Source organism: Chiloscyllium punctatum, chromosome 31 (genome assembly GCF_047496795.1).
Source record: "Chiloscyllium punctatum isolate Juve2018m chromosome 31, sChiPun1.3, whole genome shotgun sequence".
NCBI lineage: Eukaryota > Metazoa > Chordata > Chondrichthyes > Orectolobiformes > Hemiscylliidae > Chiloscyllium > Chiloscyllium punctatum.
Window position 1 is genome coordinate 73,499,458 of NC_092769.1, and position 22,559 is coordinate 73,522,016.

At 49.9% G+C, this 22,559-nt stretch overlaps 1 protein-coding gene across 1 annotated transcript in view; it reads right to left on the reverse strand.

Annotated features, from left to right (window-relative positions):
• Positions 1-22,559, reverse strand: part of LOC140457082 (serine/threonine-protein kinase MRCK alpha-like) — a 213,167-nt gene that overhangs the window by 147,263 nt on the left and 43,345 nt on the right. Inside the window, exons 2-3 of the mRNA XM_072551052.1 lie at positions 5,098-5,189; positions 2,175-2,258 (exon numbers count right to left, since the gene is read on the reverse strand). Of these exons, the coding sequence (XP_072407153.1) occupies positions 2,175-2,258; positions 5,098-5,189 (176 nt within the window). The remainder of the gene's footprint in view (positions 1-2,174; positions 2,259-5,097; positions 5,190-22,559) is intronic.

Genomic DNA, 22,559 nt, shown 5'->3' on the forward strand with positions numbered 1-22,559 from the left:
ATAACCTGGTGTCATGTGACTTCTGACTTTGTCTACCCCCAGTCCAACGCTGGCTTCTCCACATCAAAACTCCCACAGAAACAGGATCTTTCATTTAGCTTTCAGTAGGTATTGTGGGGTCTGGAAGGAGGGAATGCTACTCCCAGTTACACGTGTGTGTGTGTGTGTACATGTTTGAGTGTGTGTGAGTTACAAAGTGTGAGTGAGTGACTGTGTGTGTGTATGAGAGTGTGCGTGTGAGAGTATGTGTGTGTATGAGAGAGAGTGTGTGTCTGTGTTTGTGTGCAAGAGTGAGCAAGTGAGTATGTGAGAAAGTGAATGTGTGTGATAAAGTGAGGGTGTGTAGGCTGAGGGTCAGTGAGTGAGTGTGTGAGTGTGATAAAGTGAGAGTGTGTAGGTTGAGGGTCAGTGAGTGAGACAGTGAGTGTGTGAGTGTGATAAAGTGAGTGTGTGGGCTGAAGGGCAGCAAGTGAGTATGTCAGTGAGTGTGTGTGTGAGTGTGATAAAGTGAGTGTGTGTAGGCTGAGGGTCAGTGAGTGTGTGAGACAATGAGTGTGTGAATGTGATAACATGAGAGTGTGTAGGCTGAGGGTCAGTGAGTGAGTGTGTGAGACAGTGAGTGTGTAGGCTGAGGGTCAGTGAGTGAGTGTGTGAGACAGTGAGTGTGTAGGCTGAGGGTCAGTGAGTGAGTGTGTGAGACAGTGAGTGTGTAGGCTGAGGGTCAGTGAGTAAGTGTGTGAGACAGTGAGTGTGCGAGTGTGATAAAGTGAGTGTGTAGGTTGAGGGTCAATGAGTGACTGTGTGAGACAGTGAGTATGTGAGTGTGTGAAACAGTGAGTGTGTAGGCTGAGGGTCAGTGAGTGAGTGTGTGAGACAGTGAGTGTGTAGGTTGAGGGTCAGTGAGTGAGTGTGTGAGACAGTGAGTGTGTAGGCTGTGGGTCAGTGAGTGAGTGTGTGAGACAATGAGTGTGCGAGTGTGATAAAGTGAGTGTGTAGGTTGAGGGTCAGTGAGTGAGTGTGTGAGACAGTGAGTATGTGAGTGTGTGAAACAGTGAGTGTGTAGGCTGAGGGTCAGTGAGTGAGTGTGTGAGACAGTGAGTGTGTAGGCTGTCGGTCAGTGAGTGAGTGTGTGAGACAGTGAGTGTGTGTGTGAGTGTGTAGGTTGAGGGTCAGTGAGTGAGTGTGTGAGACAGTGAGTGTGATAAAGTGAGTGTAGGCTGAGGGTCAGTGAGTGAGTGTGTGAGACAGTGAGTGTGTAGGCTGTGGGTCAGTGAGTGAGTGTGTGAGACAGTGAGTGTGATAAAGTGAGTGTAGGCTGAGGGTCAGTGAGTGAGTGTGTGAGACAGTGAGTGTGTAAGCTGTGGGTCAGTGAGTGAGTGTGTGAGACAGTGAGTGTGTGAGTGTGTAGGTTGAGGATCAGTGAGTGAGTGTGTGAGACAGTGAGTGTGTGAGTGTGATAAAGTGATTGTGTAGGCTGAGGGTCAGTGAGTAAGTGTGTGAGACAGTGAGTGTGATAAAGTGAGGGAGTGCAGGCTGAGAGTCAGTGAGTGAGTGTGTGAGTGAGTGAGTGTGTGAGTGTGATAAAATGAGTGTGTAGGCTGAGGGTCAGTGAGTGAGTGTGTTAGACAGTGAGTGTGATAAAGTGAGGGAGTGCAGGCTGAGGGTCAATGAGTGAGTGTGTGAGTGAGTGAGTGTGTGAGTGTGATAAAATGAGTGTGTAGGCTGAGGGTCAGTGAGTGAGTGTGTGAGACAGTGAGTGTGATAAAGTGAGTGTGTAGGCTGAGGGTCAGTGAGTGAGTGAGTGTGTGAGTGTGATAAAGTGTATGTAGGCTGAGGGTCAGTGAGTGAGCGTGTGAGACAGTGAGTGTGCGAGTATGATAAAGTGAGTGTGTAGGCTGAGGGTCAGTGAGTGTGTGAGACTGTGTGTGTAGATTGAGGGTCAATGAGTGAGTGTGAGAGACAGTGAGTGTGTAGGCTGAGCGTCAGTGAGTGAGTGTGTGAGACAGTGAGTGTGTGAGTGTGTGAGTGTGATAAAGTGAGGGTGTGCAGGCCGAGGATCAGTGAGTGAGTGATACAGGCCTGGAGGTGGTTGCATGTTGCCTGACCCTTGCCTAAGGGGGGGGGTGCTTCTGCTGTGCCATTCTGTAGGGCCAGATGTCACCATGGTTACTCACCTCTGCTCTCTTCAGCATCTCCCATTTGTGGAGAATTTTCATGGCAAACACCTTCTCAGAATTCTTCAGCTTCACCACGGCCACCTGGAGGGCAGGATGGGCATCACCTTAAACACATCCACAAATCTCCAAACACAAGCCCCCACCCAATACGCCACACGGATTGTATTACAGACACTGAGCAATTGGGGTCAGGGTTAGTCTCAGCTACAGGCCAACAGATGCCCCTGCTCCACAACTGACATCCCACCTCATTAGTGTCAGCACTAAAATGGCTTGAACTATGGAGAACAGAGTTTGTAGGAGTGAGAGTCATTGTGTTTGTGGGACCCCATACCCCAATGAGAATCTGTGTGTGTGTGTGTGTATATGGGACCCCATACCCCAGTGAAAGTCTGTGTGTGTGTGTGTTTGTGTGTGTATGGGACCCCAGTCCCCAGTGAGAATCTGTGTGTGTGTGAGACCCCATACCCCAATGAGAGTCAGTGTGTATGTTTGTGAGAGAGAAAGTGTGTGTGTGAGAGAGAGATAATGTGTGTGTGTCAGAGAGAGAGAGAGTCTGTGTGTGTGTGTGTGTATATATACGAGTCCGTACCCCAGTGAGAGTCAGGGTGTGTGTGGGACCCCATACCCCAATGAGAATCAGTGTGTGTGCATGTGTGGGACTTCATACCCCAGTGAGAGTCTGTGTGTGTGTGTGTGTGAGAAAAAGCGTCTGAGTGTGTGTTTGTGAGAGAAAGTGTGTGTGAGAGAGACAGTCTGTGTGTGTGTGTGTGTGTGAGAGAGAGAGAGTCAGTCTGTGTGTGTATTTGTGAGAGGGAAGGTGTGTGAGAGACATTCTGTGTGTATATGTGTGTGTTTGTGAGAGAGTGATTGTGAGAGAAACAGTCTGTGTGTGTATGTGTGAGAGAGAGCGTCTGTGTGTGTGTGTGTGTGTGTGTGTGTGAGAGAGAGAGAAACAGACTGTGTGTATGTGTGTGTGAGAGAGAGAGGGAGAGAGACAGTCAGTGTGTGTGTTTATGAATGTGTGTGAGAGAGAGACAGCCTGTGTGTATGTGTGTGTATTTGTGAGAGTGTGAGAGAGAGAGACAGTCTGTGTGTATGCGTGTGTGTTTGTGAGAGAGTGTGTGTGTGTGAGAGAGGCAGTCTGTGTGTGTGTGAGAGAGAGAGACAGTCTGTGTGTGTATGTGTGTGTGTGAGAGAGAGAGACAGTCTGTGTGTGTGTATGTGTTTGTGAGAGTGTGTGAGAGAGACAGTCTGTGTGTATGTGTGTGTGTTTGTGAGAGAGATAGTCTGGGTGTATGTGTGAGAGATAGAGAGAGACAGTCTGTGTGTGTGTGTGAGAGAAACAGTCTGTGTATGAATGTGTGTGTGTGTGTGAGAGAGAGAGACAGTCTGTGTGTGTGTGTGAGAGAGAGAGGGAGAGTGACAGTCTGTGTGTGTGTGAGACAGAGAGAGACAGTCTGTGTTTATGTGTGTGTGTGTGAGAGAGAGAGAGACAGTCTGTGTGTGTGTGTGTGTGAGAGAGAGAGAGAGAGACAGTCTGTGTGTGTTTGTGAGAGAGTGTGTGTGAGAGACAGTCTGTGTGTGTGTGAAAGAGAGAGAGAGTCTGTGTGTGTGTGTGAGACAGTCTGTGTGTGTGAGAGAGCGAGACAGAGAGAGACAGTCTGTGTGTGTATGTGAGAGAGAGACAGTCTGTGTGTGTGTGTGAGAGAGAGAGACAGTCTGTGTGTGTGTGTGTGTGTGAGAGAGAGAGAGTCTGTGTGTGTGTGAGAGAGAGAGAGACTGTGTGTATGTGTGTGTGTGAGAGGGAGAGAGACTGTGTGTGTGAGAGAGAAAGAGAGGGAGAGAGACTGTCTGTGTGTGTATGTGAGAGAGAGACAGTCTGTGTGTGTGAGAGAGACAGTCTGTGTGTATGTGTGTGTGAGAGAGGGAGAGAGACAGTCTGTGTGTGAGAGAGAGAGAGGGAGAGAGACAGTCTGTGTGTGTGTATGTGAGAGGGAGAGGGAGAGAGACAGTCTGTGTGTGTGTATGTGTGTGAGATAGAGAGAGACAGTCTTTGTGTGTGTATGTGAGAGAGAAAGAGTGTGTGTGTGTGAGAGAGAGGGAGAGAGACAGTCTGTGTGTGTGTATATGAGAGAGAGTCTGTGTGTGTGAGAGAGACAGTCTGTGTGTATGTGTGTGAGAGAGACAGAGAGAGAGACAGTGTGTGTGTGTGTGAGAGAGAGAGTGAGAGACAGTCTGTCTGTGTGTGTATGTGAGAGAGAGAGACAGAGAGAGACAGTCTGTGTGTGTGTGTGAGAGAGAGAGAGAGAGACAGTCTGTCTGAGTGTGTATGTGAGAGAGAGAGAGACAGAGAGAGACAGTTTGTGTGTGTGTGTGTGAGAGAGAGAGAGAGAGAGAGACAGACAGACAGACAGAGTGGGTGTATGTGTGTGAGAGCCCCTAGTAGGAAAAGGAGATGAGACAGATAAAGAAAGATGAGACAGAAAGAGCAAGAGAGGGCTGAAGGAAAGCAAAGAGTGAGAGATATACAGAGTGATACAACACAGAGAGGGAGTGAAATGAAACAGAGACAGAGGGAGGATGTGTTGTTCAATATCCAGCTGCTGATCAGTATTTAGTTTGCATTGTAATTCAGAACAGGATCAGGCAGTTAATCTGAAAATAAATCGAAGCCATTTCCTCCCTGATATCAATCAGGATTGAAACTGCCAGAGCCTGCTGTATATAATAGACACCTTTGTTAGTGAACCCAGGCACCTCACACCCTCCCTGGAGTTAACCCCTCCAGTGTCCAGCTGCCTGGGTAACTCTGGGCTGACACTGTCCTTGACAATGCTCCGAGGTACTGAGGTTACTCCCTCACTATCGCTGAGTGCTCATCCCCTCCTGCCCTATCCCCGATCCCCCGGCACCTCACCTCCCCAAAAGCCCCGCGCCCGATGACCTTCAGAATCTCAAAGTCCTCTCGCTGCAGACGCATCTTCTTTAGCTTGTTGGCGAATGGACTGACTGGAGAGAGAAAGGAGAACACCAGAGGAAATACATCGACATCTTTTCATTGGGTACCAGTGAGAACGGCACAAGCAGATAGCTCTGTGGGGTTCCCCCTGAGTTCAGATAGCCACTCTGAATGCTGGTGGGCAGCCAGTGCCCTTTGAGGGAGGTGAATAACATTCAGGCTTATCATTAACAGACCTAGTCAGGATAAACTGAGGCCATTTGGCCCACTCTGCTCGTGCTAGCTCATTTGGTCTCATCGCCAATCACACCCATCCATCTCATAATCCTAGAGTTGAACATCAGGGAAACAGACCCTTCAGTCCAAGATGACCAGAGATCCTAAATTAATCTAGTCCCATTTGCCAGCACTTGGCCCAAAATCCCTCTAAACCCTTCCTATTCACGTACCCATCCAGATGCCTTTTAAATATTGTAATTGTACCCACCTCCTCCACTTCCTGTGGCAGCTCATTCCATACACACACCACCCTCTGCGTGAAAAAGTTGCCCCTTTTAAATCTTTCCCCTCTCACCTTAAACCTATGCCCTCCAGTTTTGGACTCCCCCCACCTTGGGGAAAAGACCTTGTCTCGTCACCCTATCCACACCCCTTGTGATTCTATAAACCTCTACAAGGTCACCCCTTAGCCTCCAACGCTCCAGGGAAAACAGCACTAGCCTATTCAGCCTCTCCCTGTCGCTCAAACCCTCCAACCCCTGGCAACATCCTTGGAAATCTTTTCTGAACCCTTTCAAGGTTCACAACATGTTTTGAACAGCCTAAAGCACTGGAGACTGCAAACGATGTGGGCTCTGACCACAGTTCGGCAATAATACTGTCGAGTCTTGCTCCACAACTTGCCACATCCCCAGCTCAGCTGGTCAACATTGGCACCTGCCTGGCAACGTGGAATACTGGCCAGATACATGGCAGTTCACAAATAAATCCAAAGCAGTCAAGTAGGTCAGCAGAGTGGCTCAGTGGTTAGCACTGCTGCCTCACAGCACCAGGGACCCGGATTCAATCCCAGCCTCGGGAGCTGTCTGTGTGGAGTTTGCACATTCTCCCCGTGTCTGCGTGGGTTTCCTCCCACAGTCAAAAGGTGTGCAGGTTAGGGTGGATTGGGCGTGGTAAATTGCCCCGTAGTGTTACGTGCATTAGTCAGAGGGAAATGGGTCTGGGTGGGTTACTCTTCGGAGGGTCGGTGTGGACTTGTTGGGCCGAAGGGCCTGTTTCCACACTGTAGGGAATCTAACCTAATCAATGGGCTAGGCTTGATCATCAGTAAAGTGATGGAAAAGGATCTTTGGCCTTACTACTCAGCAGTTTTTACACAGCAATAATCTCTTCACTGATGCTCTGTTTGCCTTCTGCCACTCAGCTCCTGACTCATCCCAGTTTTGGACTGAACATGGGTGAAAGAGCTAAATTCTAGAATAGAATCCCTACAGTGTGGCAACAGACCATTCGGCCTAACAAGTACCACCCAGATCCATCCCTGAATTTCCCATGGTTGACATACCTAGCCTGCACATCATGAGCAATTTAGCATGGTCAATCCATCTAACCCGCACATCTTTGGACTGTGGGAGGAAACCCACGCAGACATGGGGAGAATGTGCAAACTCCACACAGACAGTCACCAGAGGGTGGGATCGAACCCAGGTCCCTGGCGCTGTGAGGCACCACCACCACGCAGGTGAGAGGGAGAGTCTGTTCTTGATGTCATGGCATATCTGACTGAGAATAACATCAAGGAACCCTCAGGAACCACAAACAAAGTCGGGGAGAGCTTTGGATTTATTATTGTCACATGTACCCCAGGTACAGTGAAAAGTTTTGTTTTGCGTGCAGTACAGGCAGCTCATACCATACAAAAGGTGATAGAACAGAGTGACGAATACAATGGTACGGCTGCAGAGAAGGTGCACAGAGAGCAAGATCACCATTAGATTTGAAATTTGAGAGCCCCATTCAGAGATCTGATAATAGCGGGGAAGAAGCTGTTTTTGAATCTGTCGGTCCATGTGTTGGAGCTTTTGTCCCTCCTGCCTGATGGAAGAGGGTGGGAGGGATTATAACCGGGGTGGGAGGGGTCTCTGATGATGTCGACTGCTTTCCCGAAGCAGTGGGAAGTGTAGATGGAGTCAGTGGATGGATGGTTGGGTTTGTGTGAGGGACTGGGCTGTGTGTTCACAGCTCTCTGTAGCATCCTGAGGCCAGCATTGGGAGAACTGCAAAGGTGAGATCTCTCCTGGGTCAATATTTAACCCCCTATCTCAATTCCTTTCAATCAAAAGAAAAACTAAGCAGACAATCCGCTCCTAATCGCACTGCTGGTTGTGGGATCTTGCTATGTACAAATTGGCTGTCATTTTGCAAAAGTGACTCTACCTCAACAGTATGCCCATTGTCTATAAAGCACTTTGGGGCAGCCTGTACTGGTGAAAGACATTGTGAAGTGTTTTTGCATTCAGTTCTGGTCTCCCTGCTGTAGAGAGGTCGTGAAAGAGTTCAGAAGAGACTTACAAGGATCTTGCCAAGATTGGAGGGTTTGAGCTTTAGGGAGAGGCTGAGTAGGCTGGGGCTGTTTTCTCTGGAGCGTCGAAGAGTTGCCTTGCAGAGGTTTATAGAATGACGAGGGGGCATGGAGAGGGTAAATAGACAAGGTCTTTTCCCTGGAGTAGGGGAGTCCAGAACTAGAGGGGAAAGAGTAGTTCCCTTTAAGGTGAGAGGGGACAGATTTAAAAGAGACCTAAGGAGCAACCTGTTCAAGTGGAGGGTGGTGCGTGTGTGGAATGAGCTGCCAGAGGAAGTGATGGAGGCTGGTACAATGACAATATTTAATAGGATGGGGACATGGATAGGAAGGGTTTGGAGAATATAGGTCAAATGCTGGCAAGTGGGACTAGATTAATGTAGGATATCTGGTCGGCATGGACAGGTTGGACTGTAGGGTCTGTTTCCGTGCTATACAGCTCTATGACCCATGGGATGTGAGCCAGCGTTTGTTGCTTATCCCTAGCTGCCCTTGAGAAAATGGCGGCTAGACACTTTATTCAACCTGTGCAGTGCACGTGGTGTCGGGACACCCACACAGCACTGTTGGACACAGGTCGCTCCAGTGACACGGAAGGGACAGCTGGTACAACTCCAAATCAGGACTGTGTGGTGTTCCCATGTTGTTACGACCCTCGGGGCACTACGAATCCTGGTTTTGTAAGGTGCCATCAGAGAAACCTTTGCAATGTGCCTAGCAGATGGTACACACTGCAACCACTGTGGGTGACAGGGGGCGGTGGGAGTGAAGGTTTGAGCTGGTAGATGAGGGACTGGATCAAGCGGGCCTGCCTTGGGGATGGTGCTAAGCCTCTGGAATGCCGTTGGAACTGCACTCATCCAGAGAATTCCCCTGGGTTGTGCTTTGCACGTGGTGGACGGCCTTTGAAGAGTCAGGAGGTGAATTCCTGCAGAATTCTAAGTTGCTCTTGTCACCCCAGTATTTATGGGGAGGTGATGGCCGAGTGGTATTATCATTAAATTCCAGAGACCCAGGTAGTGTTCTGGGGACCTGGGTTCAAATCCCGCCACGGTGTAATTTGAATTCAATAAAAATCTGGAATTCCCATCTGGTTCACTAATGCCCCTTAGGGAAGGGATCTACCATCCTTAGGAGGTGGCACGGTGGCACCGTGGTTAGCACTGCTGCCTCACAGCACCAGAGCCCCAGGTTTGATCCCACCCTCGGGTGACTGTCTGTGTAGAGTTTACATCTTCTCCCCGTGTCTGCGTGGGTTTCCTCCGGGTGCTCCAGTTTCCTCCCACAGTCCATAGATGTGCAGGTCAGGGTGGGTTGGCCGTGCTAAATTGCCCCATAGTGTTAGGTGCTAGTCAGAGGGAAGTAGGCCTGGGTCGATTACTCTTCGGAGGGTCGGTGCAGACTGGCTGGGCCAAAGGGTCTGTTTCCACATGTAGGTAATCTAATCTTACTTGGCCTAGGCCTACACATGACTCTAGACCCACAGCAATGTGGTTGGCTCTTAATTACCCTCTGGGTAATAAATGCTGGCTTAGCCAGTGATGCCCTCATCCTGTGAATTAATTTTTTTTTGAGCTCTGTTTGCTTCCGCATCGTAAAGTCGGCCACCGTGGCAGTGCAGCACTCCCTCAGCGCGGGAACTGGGTTCGTCATATAAACTGTGTGTTAGGGTGGGGTCAAACTGTAAGCTCTGACTCAGAGAGAGAGAGAGAGAGAGCTACCTCATTTTAAGACACAGGAATCCTCCCAGATCTGGCTCCTGATCACTTGGCGATTGCTACCATGGCAACAAAATTATATTTTACAAGTAAAATTAAAAACACAACAGTTGTTGCTCTAACCTCAGTGCTCTCTCTCTCTCTGCGAGCAGGGTGGGGCACCTCAAATCCTTTCGAGTTTACATTCCATATCTAAGCAGACATGTGCTGGCTGATTGAGCTCGCTCTATCAACGGGATGCCAGCTTTGACCTGTCATCTCTCTAAAGCGTTGCAATGACTCCAGTCGGGGAAAGCGAGCTTACACCCGCTCAAAATCCGCTGGCATCAAGATAAAGTCCCCACTTGACCAACTGCGGTCCTCGTTGTCCAACGGAAGGCTTGCCTGACAAACCAAAACGTCTCACGATGCAAGTGTGTTCTCAAGCAATATGTGGCGCCCAGTAAGCAGATTAAAAGGTTTCAGAGAGGGCGCTAGAGGAGGAAAGTGAGGGAGAGACATGGGGAGAGACACGGGGGGGTAGGGAGGGAAAACCCAGCGCTCAGACCCCAGGGCCAAGGCAGCTGAAGGCAAGGCTATATCAGTCTTACAGAGATTCAAATCACAGGATGCTCCAGAGGGCACAACCACAGGAATGCAGGGAACGCAGAAGGAGGTAGGGGCTGGAGGGAGTGACAGAGATAGGGAGGGGGTGTAGGGGCTGGAGGGTGTTACAGAGATAGGGAGGGTGTGTAGGGGCTGGAGGGGGTTACAGAGATAGGGAGGGGGTGTAGGGGCTGGAGGGGGTGACAGAGATAGGGAGGGGGTGTAGGGGCTGGAGGGGGTTACAGAGATAGGGAAGGGTTGTAGGGGCTGGAGGGGGTTACAGAGATAGGGAGGGGGTGTAGGGGCTGGAGGGGGTTATAGAGATAGGGAGGGAGTGTAGGGACTGGAGGGGGTGACAGAGATAGGGAGGGGGTGTAGGGGCTGGAGGGGGTTACAGAGATAGGGAGGTGTGTAGGGGCTGGAGGGGGTTACAGAGATAGGGAGGGGATGTAGGGACTGGAGAGGGTGACAGAGATAGGGAGGGGGTGTAGGGACTGGCGGGGGTTACAGAAATAGGGAGGGATGTCTGGGCTGGAGGAGGTGACAGTGGTGGGGTGTTGTAGGGGGTGGAGAAGGTGACAGATAGGGAGGGGGTGTAGGGTCATAGAAGGGGTGTCCTCTAGATGGAAGAGGTATAGATTTAGAAAGTGCAGTCTGAGGATCTTCAGTGAATTTGAGCAGTGCATCTTGTAGATGGTACAGACTGCTGTGACTGAGCGTCGGTGGGGGAAGGAGTGGTTGTGGTGCTAATCAAGTGGGGGCTGCTTTGTCCTGGATGGTCTTAGAGATTTCCAGCACAAAACAGATCCTTCAGTTCAACTCATCCAAGCCGACCAGTGATCCTCAATTCAGCTAATCTCATTTGCCAGCATTTGACCCATATCTTTGTCGGAGTACTCCATCACACGCATGACTCAGAAAGTAAGGACTGCAGATGCTGGAGATCAGAGTCAAAAAGTGTGGCGCTGGAAAAGCGCAGCAGGTCAGGCAGCATCCGAGGAGCAGGAGAGTCGACGTTACAAGGCAGAGTCCTGAACATTCCTGATGAAGGGCTTATGCCCAAAACGCCGACTCTCCTGCTCCTCGGATGCTGCCTGACCTGCTGCGCTTTTCCAGCGCCACACTTTTTGATACTCAAAACCCATGCCTTGTCGATGGTGGATAGACTTTGGGGAGTTATAGGGATTCCCCAGCCTCTGACTGGCTCTTGTAGCCGCTGAGTGTATGCAGCCAGTTAGGATGGTAACGCCATGGAAGGTCAAGGCCTCTGAATGGAGTGTGGGGAGCAGCTCTGACAGGCCACACGGCCTCCTCCTGCTCTTACGTTGCCATCCTGGCACCAGTAGCATTCACCATGGAGCCTCATGCCTGTGACCTCTGACCTCAGCGATGGGAGAGAGAGAGAGAGCTGCTGGCTGGCAGGATCGGGGAAGGAATGTGGGAAGCAGATCGGAATCGTGTGCTGGTAGAGTAGGAGGCATCATTCGCTTGGCATCATTCCACATGCAAGTCCCAGGATTTCAGACACAAAACAGTGGAGGGGGGCTGCTTTCGCTTCCACTAGGGAACAGACCGAGAAAACTAGCAGCTGGTGTGAGACACTAAATCACGAAAGGTTTCTTTTCAGGAGGTTAGCAAATCTATCGATAAAAGGTGAATAAAACATTATTCCTATCAGGGGATGGCACGGTGACTCAGTGGTTAGCACTGCTGTCTCACAGCGCCTGGAACCCAGGTTCGATCCCACCCTCAGGTGACTGTCTGTGTGGAGTTTGCACATTCTCCCAGTGTCTGTGTGGGTTCCCTCTGGGTTCTCCGGTTTCCTCCCACAGTCCAAACACCTGCAGGTTAGGGTGGATTGGCCGTGCTAAATTGTCCCATAGTGCCCAGGGATGTGCAAGTACGGGGGGATTGGCCGTGCTGAATTGCCCCATAGTGCCCAGGGGTGTGCAGGTTAGGGTGGATTGGCTGTGTTAAATTGTCCCATAGTGCCCAGGGATGTGCAGGTTAGGGTGGATTGGCCGTGCTAAATTGTCCCATAGTGTCCAGGGATGTGCAGGTTAGGGTGGATTGGCCGTGCTAAATTGTCCCATAGTGCCCAGGGATATGCAGGTTAGGGTGGATTGGCCATGCTAAATTGTCCCATAGTGCCCAGGGATGTGCAGGTTAGGGTGGATTGACCGTGCTAAATTGTCCCATAGTGCCCAGGGATGTGCAGGTTAGGGTGGATTGACCGTGCTAAATTGTCCCATAGTGCCCAGGGATGTGCAGGTTAGGGTGGATTGGCCGTGCTACATTGTCCCATAGTGCCCAGGGATGTGCAGGTTAGGGTGGGATTGGCCGTGCTAAATTGTCCCATAGTGCCCAGGGATGTGCAGGTTAGGGTGGATTGGCTGTGCTACATTGTCCCATAGTGTCCAGGGATGTGTAGGTTAGGGTGGATTGGCCGTGCTAAATTGCCCACAGTGCCCAGGGATGTGCAGGTTAGGGTGGATTGGCCGTGCTAAATTGTCTCATAATGTCCAGGGATGTGCAGGTTAGGGTGGGTTGGCCGTGCTAAATTGTCCCATAGTGCCCAGGGTTGTGCAGGTTAGGGTGGGTTGGCCGTGCTAAATTGTCCCATAGTGCCCAGGGATGTGCAGGTTAGGGTGGATTGGCCGTGCTAAATTGTCCCATAGTGCCCAGGGTTGTGCAGGTTAGGGTAGGTTGGCCGTGCTAAATTGCCCTATAGTGTCCAGGGATGTGCACGTAAGGGTGGATTGGCCAAGATAAATTGTCCCAGTGTCCAGGATGTGTGTAGGTTAGGGTGGATTGGCCATGCTACATTGTCCCATAGTGTCCAGGGATGTGCAGGTTAGGGTGGATTGGCCGTGCTAAATTGCCCATAGTGTCCAGGGATGTGCAGGTTAGGGTGGATTGGCCATGCTACATTGTCCCATAATGTCCAGGGATATACAGGTTAGGGTGGATTTGCCGTGCTAAATTGCCCATAGTATCCAGGGATGTGTAGGTTGGGGTGGATTGGCCATGCTAAATTGTCCCGTAGTGTCCAGGGATGTGCAAGTAAGGGTGGATTGGCCGCGCTAAATTGTCCCACAGTGCCCAGGGATGTGCAAGTTAGGGTGGATTGGCTGTGCCCAGGAATGTGCAGGTTAGGGAGGATTGGCCGTGCTAAATTGTCCTATAGTGTCCAGGGATGTGCAAGTAAGGGTGGATTGGCTGTGCCCAGGAATGTGCAGGTTATGGTGGATTGGCCGTGTTAAATTGTCCCACAGTGCCCAGGGATGTGCAGGTTAGGGTGGATTGGCTGTGCCCAGGAATGTGCAGGTTAGGGTGGATTGGCCGTGTTAAATTGTCGCATAGTGCCCAGGGATGTGCAGGTTAGGGTGGATTGGCTGTGCCCAGGAATGTGCAGGTTAGGGTGGATTGGCCGTGTTAAATTGTCGCATAGTGCCCAGGGATGTGCAGGTTAGGATGGATTGGCCAAGCTAAATTGTCCCATAGTGCCCAGGGATGTGCAGGTTAGGGTGGATTGGCCGTGTTAAATTGTCGCATAGTGCCCAGGGATGTGCAGGTTAGGGTGGATTGGCCATGCTAAATTGTCCCATAGTGCCCAGGGATGTGCAGGTTAGGGTGGATTGGCCGTGTTAAATTGTCCCATAGTGCCCAGGGATGTGCAGGTTAGGGTGGAGTGGCCGTGCTAAATTGTCCCATAGTGCCCAGGGATGTGCAGGTTAGGGTGGATTGGCTGTGCTAAATTGTCCCATAGTGCCCAGGGATGTGCAGGTTAGGGTGGATTGGCCGTGATAAATTGTCCCATAGTGCCCAGGGATGTGCAGGTTAGGGTGGATTGGCTGTGCTAACTTGTCCCATAGTGCCCAGGGATGTGCAGGTTAGGGTGGATTGGCCGTGCTAAATTGCCCTATAGTGTCCAGGGATGTGCACGTAAGGGTGGATTGGCCAAGATAAATTGTCCCAGTGTCCAGGATGTGTGTAGGTTAGGGTGGATTGGCCATGCTACATTGTCCCATAGTGTCCAGGGATGTGCAGGTTAGGGTGGATTGGCCGTGCTAAATTGCCCATAGTGTCCAGGGATGTGCAGGTTAGGGTGGATTGGCCATGCTACATTGTCCCATAATGTCCAGGGATATACAGGTTAGGGTGGATTTGCCGTGCTAAATTGCCCATAGTATCCAGGGATGTGTAGGTTGGGGTGGATTGGCCATGCTAAATTGTCCCGTAGTGTCCAGGGATGTGCAAGTAAGGGTGGATTGGCCGCGCTAAATTGTCCCACAGTGCCCAGGGATGTGCAGGTTAGGGTGGATTGGCTGTGCCCAGGAATGTGCAGGTTAGGGAGGATTGGCCGTGCTAAATTGTCCTATAGTGTCCAGGGATGTGCAAGTAAGGGTGGATTGGCTGTGCCCAGGAATGTGCAGGTTATGGTGGATTGGCCGTGTTAAATTGTCCCACAGTGCCCAGGGATGTGCAGGTTAGGGTGGATTGGCTGTGCCCAGGAATGTGCAGGTTAGGGTGGATTGGCCGTGTTAAATTGTCCCACAGTGCCCAGGGATGTGCAGGTTAGGGTGGATTGGCTGTGCCCAGGAATGTGCAGGTTAGGGTGGATTGGCCGTGTTAAATTGTCGCATAGTGCCCAGGGATGTGCAGGTTAGGGTGGATTGGCCAAGCTAAATTGTCCCATAGTGCCCAGGGATGTGCAGGTTAGGGTGGATTGGCCATGCTAAATTGTCCCATAGTGCCCAGGGATGTGCAGGTTAGGGTGGATTGGCCGTGTTAAATTGTCCCATAGTGCCCAGGGATGTGCAGGTTAGGGTGGAGTGGCCGTGCTAAATTGTCCCATAGTGCCCAGGGATGTGCAGGTTAGGGTGGATTGGCTGTGCTAAATTGTCCCATAGTGCCCAGGGATGTGCAGGTTAGGGTGGATTGGCCGTGATAAATTGTCCCATAGTGCCCAGGGATGTGCAGGTTAGGGTGGATTGGCTGTGCTAACTTGTCCCATAGTGCCCAGGGATGTGCAGGTTAGGGTGGATTGGCCGTGCTAAATTGTCCCATAGTGCCCAGGGATGTGCAGGTTAGGGTGGATTGGCCGTGCTAAATTGTCCCATAGTGCCCAGGGATGTGCAGGTTAGGGTGGATTAGCCGTGCTAAATTGTCCCATAGTGCCCAGGGATGTGCAGGTTAGGGTGGATTAGCCGTGGGAAATGAAGGTGTGAAGGGATAGAGTAGGGGTGGGTTGCCCTTCGGAAGGTTAGTAAGGGCTGAATGGCCTGCTTCCACACTGTGGGGATTCAGTGGGAGAGAATTGAAAAGTCAGGAGGCTGCGTCAAACCCATTGGGGACCGCATGCAGATACTGCACTCAGTTCTGGCCACTATGTTATAAACAGGAGATAGAGGCGCTAGAGAGATGCAGAGAAGAAACACTGAAATATCCATACCATGAAAGGATTGAGAGACTGGGCCTGTTCTCTCTTGTAAACAGAAGGCAAGAGGGTGACCAATGAAGTGGGTGACTGCACCCCTGAGGGCGGAGATCTCACACATGCCAATTGGCGTGACTACACATTGGCTCACAGAGTCCAATATTCCACTCGGAGCTCCGCACAGCAGAAAGATGTATTTCTGGGAATATTGAGCACTGTAAAATTCTGATTGGGCAGAGCCAATGACCCCTCTTGTGAAGAACAGCAATCAATAGAGGCCGCCATTATCAGATCGAAGTAAATTCAGGAGACACGTGTTCGCCTGGAGTCACAGCGATCTACAACACAACCATCCAACTATTCTAATCCCAATTCCCAGCACTTAGTCCATAGCCTTGTATGGATAGATAGATTTTTGACCTATGAAGGAATGAAGGATTAGGGTGAGTAGAGCTGAGTCCATGAAAAGATCAGCCATGATCTCATTGAATGGTGGAGCAGGCTTCAGGCCTACTCCTGCTCCTCGTTCTTATGTTCTTACACCCTGGCATCACAAGTGCCCATCTAAATAGGTCTCCAATGTTATGAGGGTTTCAATCTCTCCCATCCTTCTAGGCAGTGAAGTCTTGATTCCTACTACTCTCCAGATGAAAATATCTTCGTCACGTCCCCCCTAAGCCTCCGGCCCCTTCCCACTATCATTGTTTCGCCATTGGCTCAGCAGCAAAAGGGGAAAGTTCTTTCCTGTCTACCTTATCGATACCTCCCTTCGTAATTTTATACATCTCCCCACTATCTCCTCTGCTTCAAGAATAACGACCCCAGTCTGTCCAATCTCTCTCCACAACAAAATAATGAGAGGAATAGATAGAGTCAATAGCCAGGGCAGGATTGACTGGGTACAAGGAGTCATAGTTTGAAGATATTAGGGGGAAGTTATAAAGGAGACATCAGAGGTAGGTTCTTTACGCAGAGAGTTGTGAATGCATGGAATGGGTTGCCAGTGGTGATGGTGGAAGTGAAGTCATTGGGGACATTTAAGTGACTGCTGGACATCCACATGGAGAGCAGAGAGTTGAGGGGTGGGTAGGTTAAGTTACTATATCTTACATTGGGATTAAGTCTCGGCACAACATTGTGGGCCTACGGGCCTGTTTTGTGCTGTACTTTTCTATGCTCTATGTTCTAACCCAAACTTTCCAGTCTGGACAACATCCTGGGAAATCTCCTCTGCACCCCTCTCCAGAGCAAATACATTCCTCCTATAATGGGGATTTCCCAAAATATTCTAGGTGTGACTTAAGCAGTACAGTTCCAGCATAGCCTTCCCTGCTCTTAACCTCTGCTTCAGCTAATAATGGGGATATCCCATATGCTTCCTTCACTGCATTATCGACTCGTCCCACCGACTGGTGGACAATCTGTTCCTGGACCTCCCACATCAATGCGGCAGTCAAGAACACACAACAATGCCTCTTCTTCCTCAGGAAACTTAGCACGTCCATAAGGACCCTCACCAACCTCTACAGAAAGCATCTGTCCGGGTGCATCACAACCTGGTGCGTTAACTGCTCTGCCCAGCTCTGTAAGAAACTATAGAAGATGGTGTACATAGCCTTGATCATCAGGGAGCCAACCTCCCATCCATTGACTCCATTTACACTTTTGTTGCCACAGAAAGGCAGCCAACATCGTTAAAGACCCCTCCCACCCCCCCCGGGTCATAATCCCTTCTTACCTCTTCGGTCAGGCAGAAGATACAGAAGGAGAAGGGGAGAGATGCTGGAGATCAGAGGCGAGAGTGTGGTGCTGGAAAAGCACAGCAGGTCAGGCAGCAACCGAGGAGCAGGGGAATCGACGTTTCAGGCATAAGCCCTTCATTAGGAATTGCCGGTAATGTCGATTCCCCTGCTCCTCGGATGCTGCCTGACCTGCTGTGCTTTTCCAGCACCACACTCTCGACAGAAGCTTAAATACACATACCAACAGGTTGAAGAACAGCTGTTACCCTGCTGTTGTTCGACTGCTGAATGACCTCTTTAGTTTCAAATCTAAAGTTGATCGTGCTTTGCATGTCTCCAATGTAGCGTAACCCTGCATATACCTCACTCTGTCTAAGTGCGCTATGATCTGTAGGTCCTTGTTTGCTATGATCTGCCTGTACTTAGGTACACGTGACAACAATAAATCAAATCAAATCAGATGCACAGCAAGGTCCCTCTGATCTTCAGAGCTCCCTAAGGTCCAATCGTTCATCATGTATTCCTTGTTTGCTCAGCCCAAGTGCATCACCTCCCAGTTCTCTGGATTGAATTCCATTTGCCACTAATCTGCCCAGTCTGTTTGGGTCCTCCTGTAATCTAACGCTGTCCTCCTCGCGAGTTACCATTCCACCAATTTTCATATCGTCTACAAACTTCCTGATCCACCCTCGACCATTCAACTCAAAATAACTGATCAGCGAGGGCCCCACCACAGATCCCTGTGGAACCCCTCCGGACGCAGATCGCACAAACACCCCCCCACCCCCCGACCAGCTCCTGCCACTCAGTCAATTCTGGATCCAATTAGCCAGGCACTCTTCCTTTCACTATCAGTCTCCCCATGCAGGACCTTGCTGAGGTCAAATGTATCAGCCTCATCTACACACTGGGTCATTTCTTTGAAAAATGTCAAATCACATTGGTCAGACATGACCTTCCCTTCCCATGCCAACGGTTCGTGATTAATCCCAGCTCTTCAAGTGCAGATTAAAACTATGGCTGGGGCGAACAGTGTTGATGCATTGACAGGTAAGTGATACATGTATGGAGTCATCAGACCCTCCAGTCCAACTTGTCCACGCTGACCAAATATCCTAAATTCATCTCGTCCCATTTGCCAGCATTCGGCCCATATCCCCTTAAACCCTTCCTATTCATATACCCATCCAGAAAAAAACCCATCTGGTTCACTAATGTTCTTCAGGGAAGGGAATCTTACCCAGTCAGGCCTACACGTGACTCCAGACTCACACCAACGTGGTTGTCCACGCTGACCAGATATCCTAAATTTATCCAGTTTCGCTTGCCAGCATTTGCCTCACCCATAATGCATTGCAGAGGGCACTTCACTGCCTTCTGGGCAATTAGGGATGGGCAATAAATGCTGGGCCTAGTCACTTACTCATCCTGGGAGTGAATAGAACAAAACTAGTCATACTCAAGAGGCTGCTTTGTCCTCCACTGGGTTCCAATCTCAAGAAAAGATGTTCAGGCATTGGGAGAGGGGGCAGAAGAGGTTTATAAAAATGGTCCCAGGCAATGAGGAATTTGATTGATTTATTGATTGATTTATTTGTCACATATACAGAAGTACAATGAAAAGTTTTGTTTAGAAGCAGGTGATTGGAAGCAATGATGTACAGATGAAAGAGACTTAAAAGTGTAGGAACGGTTATAAGAAATTTTTTTGCAAGGTTTGTGAAGGTTTGTAGCTCAGGTTGAAGTTTAGGGTGTAGGTTTGCTTGCTGAGCTGTAGGTTTGATATCCAGACGTTTCATTACCTGGCTCGGTAACATCATCAGTGGTGACCTCCAAGTGAAGCGAAGCTGTTGTCTCCTGCTTTCTATTTATATCTTTCTTCTGGATGGGGTTCCTGGGGTTTGTGGTGATGTCATTTCCTGTTCGTTTGTTTATGGCGTTGTGGTTGGAGTGCCAGGCCTCTAGGAATTCTCTGGCATGTCTTTGCTTAGCCTGTCCCAGGATAGATGTGTTGTCCCAGTCGAAATGGTGGGTTTTTTTCATTCGTGTGTAGGGCTAGCTTCTGACCAAATACTTAACTACACCAGCAACCATCCCAACACACACAAACGAAGCTGTATCAGAACACTATTCCAACAAGCCACCACACACTGCAGCACAGACCGAACTTCGGAAAACAGAGGAGAACCACCTATACAACGTATTCAAGAAGAACGGATACTCAAAAAATACAGTCCGCAGATTCCCTCAAGAACGAACCACGACAAGCAGACCAAACACAACCAGAAACCCTAACCACCTTACCATAAATCAAAGAAGTTTCAGAAATGACAGCCAGACTACTAAGACCCCTCGGAATCCTAGTAGCACAGAAACCCACCAACACACTCAAACAAAAACTAACAAACTTAAAAGACCCAGTACAACCCATGGACAAAACCAACGTCATCTACAAAACTCCATGCAAAGACTGCCACAAACACTGTGTAGGACAAACAGGAAGAAAGTTAGCCCCAGGATACACAAACACCAGCTAGCCACGACCCTCTCTCCCTCATAGCCCTACACACGGATGAAAAAAAAACACCATTTTGACTGGGACAACACAGCTATCCTGGGACAGGCTAAGCAAAGACATGCCAGGGAATTCCTAGAGGCCTGGCACTCCAACCACAAAGCCATAAACAAACACATAGATCTAGATACCATCTATCAACCCCTCAGAAAACGAACAGGAAATGACATCACCACAAACCCCAGGAACCCCATCCAGGAGAAAGATATAAATAGAAAGCAGGAGACAACAGCTTCGCTTCACTTGGAGGTCGCCACTGATGATGTTACCTGGCCAGGTAATGAAACGTCTGGATATCAAACCTACAGCTCAGTGAGCAAACCTACACCCTAAAGGTTATAAGAAATGTTAGAGTTAGACCTGCTTGTAGGGATCTCACAAGGAGTTGCACGAAATTGGCGCCATCTTGGATTTCAGTCAATGTGGAGAGACTGGGAATGCTCCCCTGAGAGTGGAGGAGGTTAAGGGGCACGATCGGATGGAGGTTGAGTGAATTTGGAGAAATCATCCCAAGTGGAAGGAGGGTCAGTCAGATTGAAGAGGAGTCAGGAAAAGAGGTGGGGGGGGGGGGAGGGAGGGGAATGTTTTAATTGAGGCAACGAGTTGGTGTGACTCTGGGATGGATTGCCTGAAAGGGTAGGGGGAGCTGATTCACTTTTTGGGAGTCGGATAAATACTGGTAAAGGAGAAACTTGCAGGAAGGTAAGGAGTAGGAGGATATAGGATGGTAGTTGGATGGATTGTTTGAAGTTAGATGGGCTGAACAGCCTGTGCTGTTGGAGCTGAGGCCCAGGACCCCAGAGGAAAGCAAATGCCTCACCCATGATGCAATGCAGCCTCTGCCTAGACGGGTGACAGGGAAGCGTGTGAGAGCAAGCAGTAACTGTCCCAGCCAGTGGATTAGTCAATTAATCAGGATTAAGGAGATTGCTTCACGGAGATCCCTGAGACTAATAGCGAAGGGAGGAGATTCTGTGGCAAGGATTAGTCGCCATGCCAGACTGGATCAGTAATCCCACACCCAGAAACCATAGGAGTACAGAGAAACAGAAAAAGGCCATCTTTTTCTGAATCTACGCCTCTTCCTCTCCTAATAAAATCACGAGGGGCATGGATAGGGTGAATAGCAAAGGGTTTTTTTTTCCCCAGGATAGGAGAGTCATGAACTAGAGAGTAAAAGTTTAAGGTGAGGGAGCACGATTTAACTTTTTCACCCAGAGGGTGGTGTGTGTGTGGAATGAGCTGCCAGAGGAAGTGGTGGAGGCTGGTACAATGACAACATTTAAAAGGCATCTGGATGGGGACATGAATAGGAAGGGTTTCAGAGGGATATGGGCCGAATGCTGGCAAATGGGACTGGATCAATTTAGGATATCTGGTCAGCAAGGACAACCATGTTGCTGTCTGGAGTCACGTGTAGGCCCTGAAGCACATTAGTGAACTGGATGGGTTTTTTCGACAATTGTCAATCGAGGCTGAGGGGAGACTTGATGGAAGTCGATAAAATTATGAGATAGGGTTGACGGTCAGAATCCTTTTCCCCCAGAGGGGGCATGTCTAGAACGAGAGGAGATGCATCTGGGGTGTGAGGGGCAAGTTGTTTTTTTTCCCACAGACAGTGGTAGGAGTCTGGACTGTACTGCCTGAGGTAATGGTGGAGGCAGATACAATAGGGGGATGTAAGGGGCTTTCAGTAAACACATACAAGGGATGGAGGGATATGGACCAAGGACAGGCAGAAGGGACTAGTTTAAGTGGTATCACGTTCAGCACAACATTGTGGGCCGAAGGGCCCATTCCTGTGCTGGACAGTTCTATGGTCATTAGCTGAGTCTTAATTCCATATTCTTTACCGAATCCATCTGCCAAGGCAGGATTTGAACCCAGGTCCCCAGGGAACATTCTTTGGATTAATAGTCGAGTGACATTACCACTAGGCCTTCGCTTCCCCAGCGTGCTTTAACACAGGCCGGTTCCGAGTGATCATGAGTGTTCCTACGTTGTCAGCAGCTTGCTGGGGGGAGGCAAATTAGATGCAAAAAGCGGGATGGAATTAGAAGCAGGATCAACGAGGCTGTTGCTGATTCTGCGCAGGACTTGGACCGCATCGCGTGAGCCCTACCCAGTCGCAGTGATTTCTCCAACCTGTCAATCCCCCAGAGGATCTCAGCGCTCCTGCTGCCATTCTGACTCCTGGCTTCTGTCCCCGGTTTAGATTCCCTACAGCGTGGAAACAGGTCCTGCGGCCCAACACATCCACACCAACCCTTCGAAGGGCATCCCACCCAGAGCCATTCCCTTCTGACTAATGCACCTGATGCTATGGGGCAATTTAGCAATGGCCAATCCACCCCAACCTGCACATCCTTGGACTGTGGGAGGAAACCCACGCAGACAGGGGGAAGAATGTGCAAACTCCACACAGACAGTCGCCTGAGGCTGGGATCGAACCTGGGTCCCTGGCGCTGTGAGGCAGCAATGCTAACCACTGAGCCACCCTGCCGCCCCTATTTGCTAGCTGTAGCCCCCTTCCTTTCTAAATCTCTCTGCCTATCCTCCCACCACCTCCCCAATTGAAGACAGCTCTAAAAATGACCTCCTCCATTGAGCTTTTGGACACCTGTCCCTGTTAATTCCTGCCGTGGTTCCACACTCATTTATTTCTTTCACACTGCAATGCATTTTTCTCTCTTGGAAAAGCCGACTGCGTGCTGTTGGAGGAGTTCGGATTACAGACGAGGGCATGGAGAGGTCCAAACCAGCAGGATGGGCGTGGCTC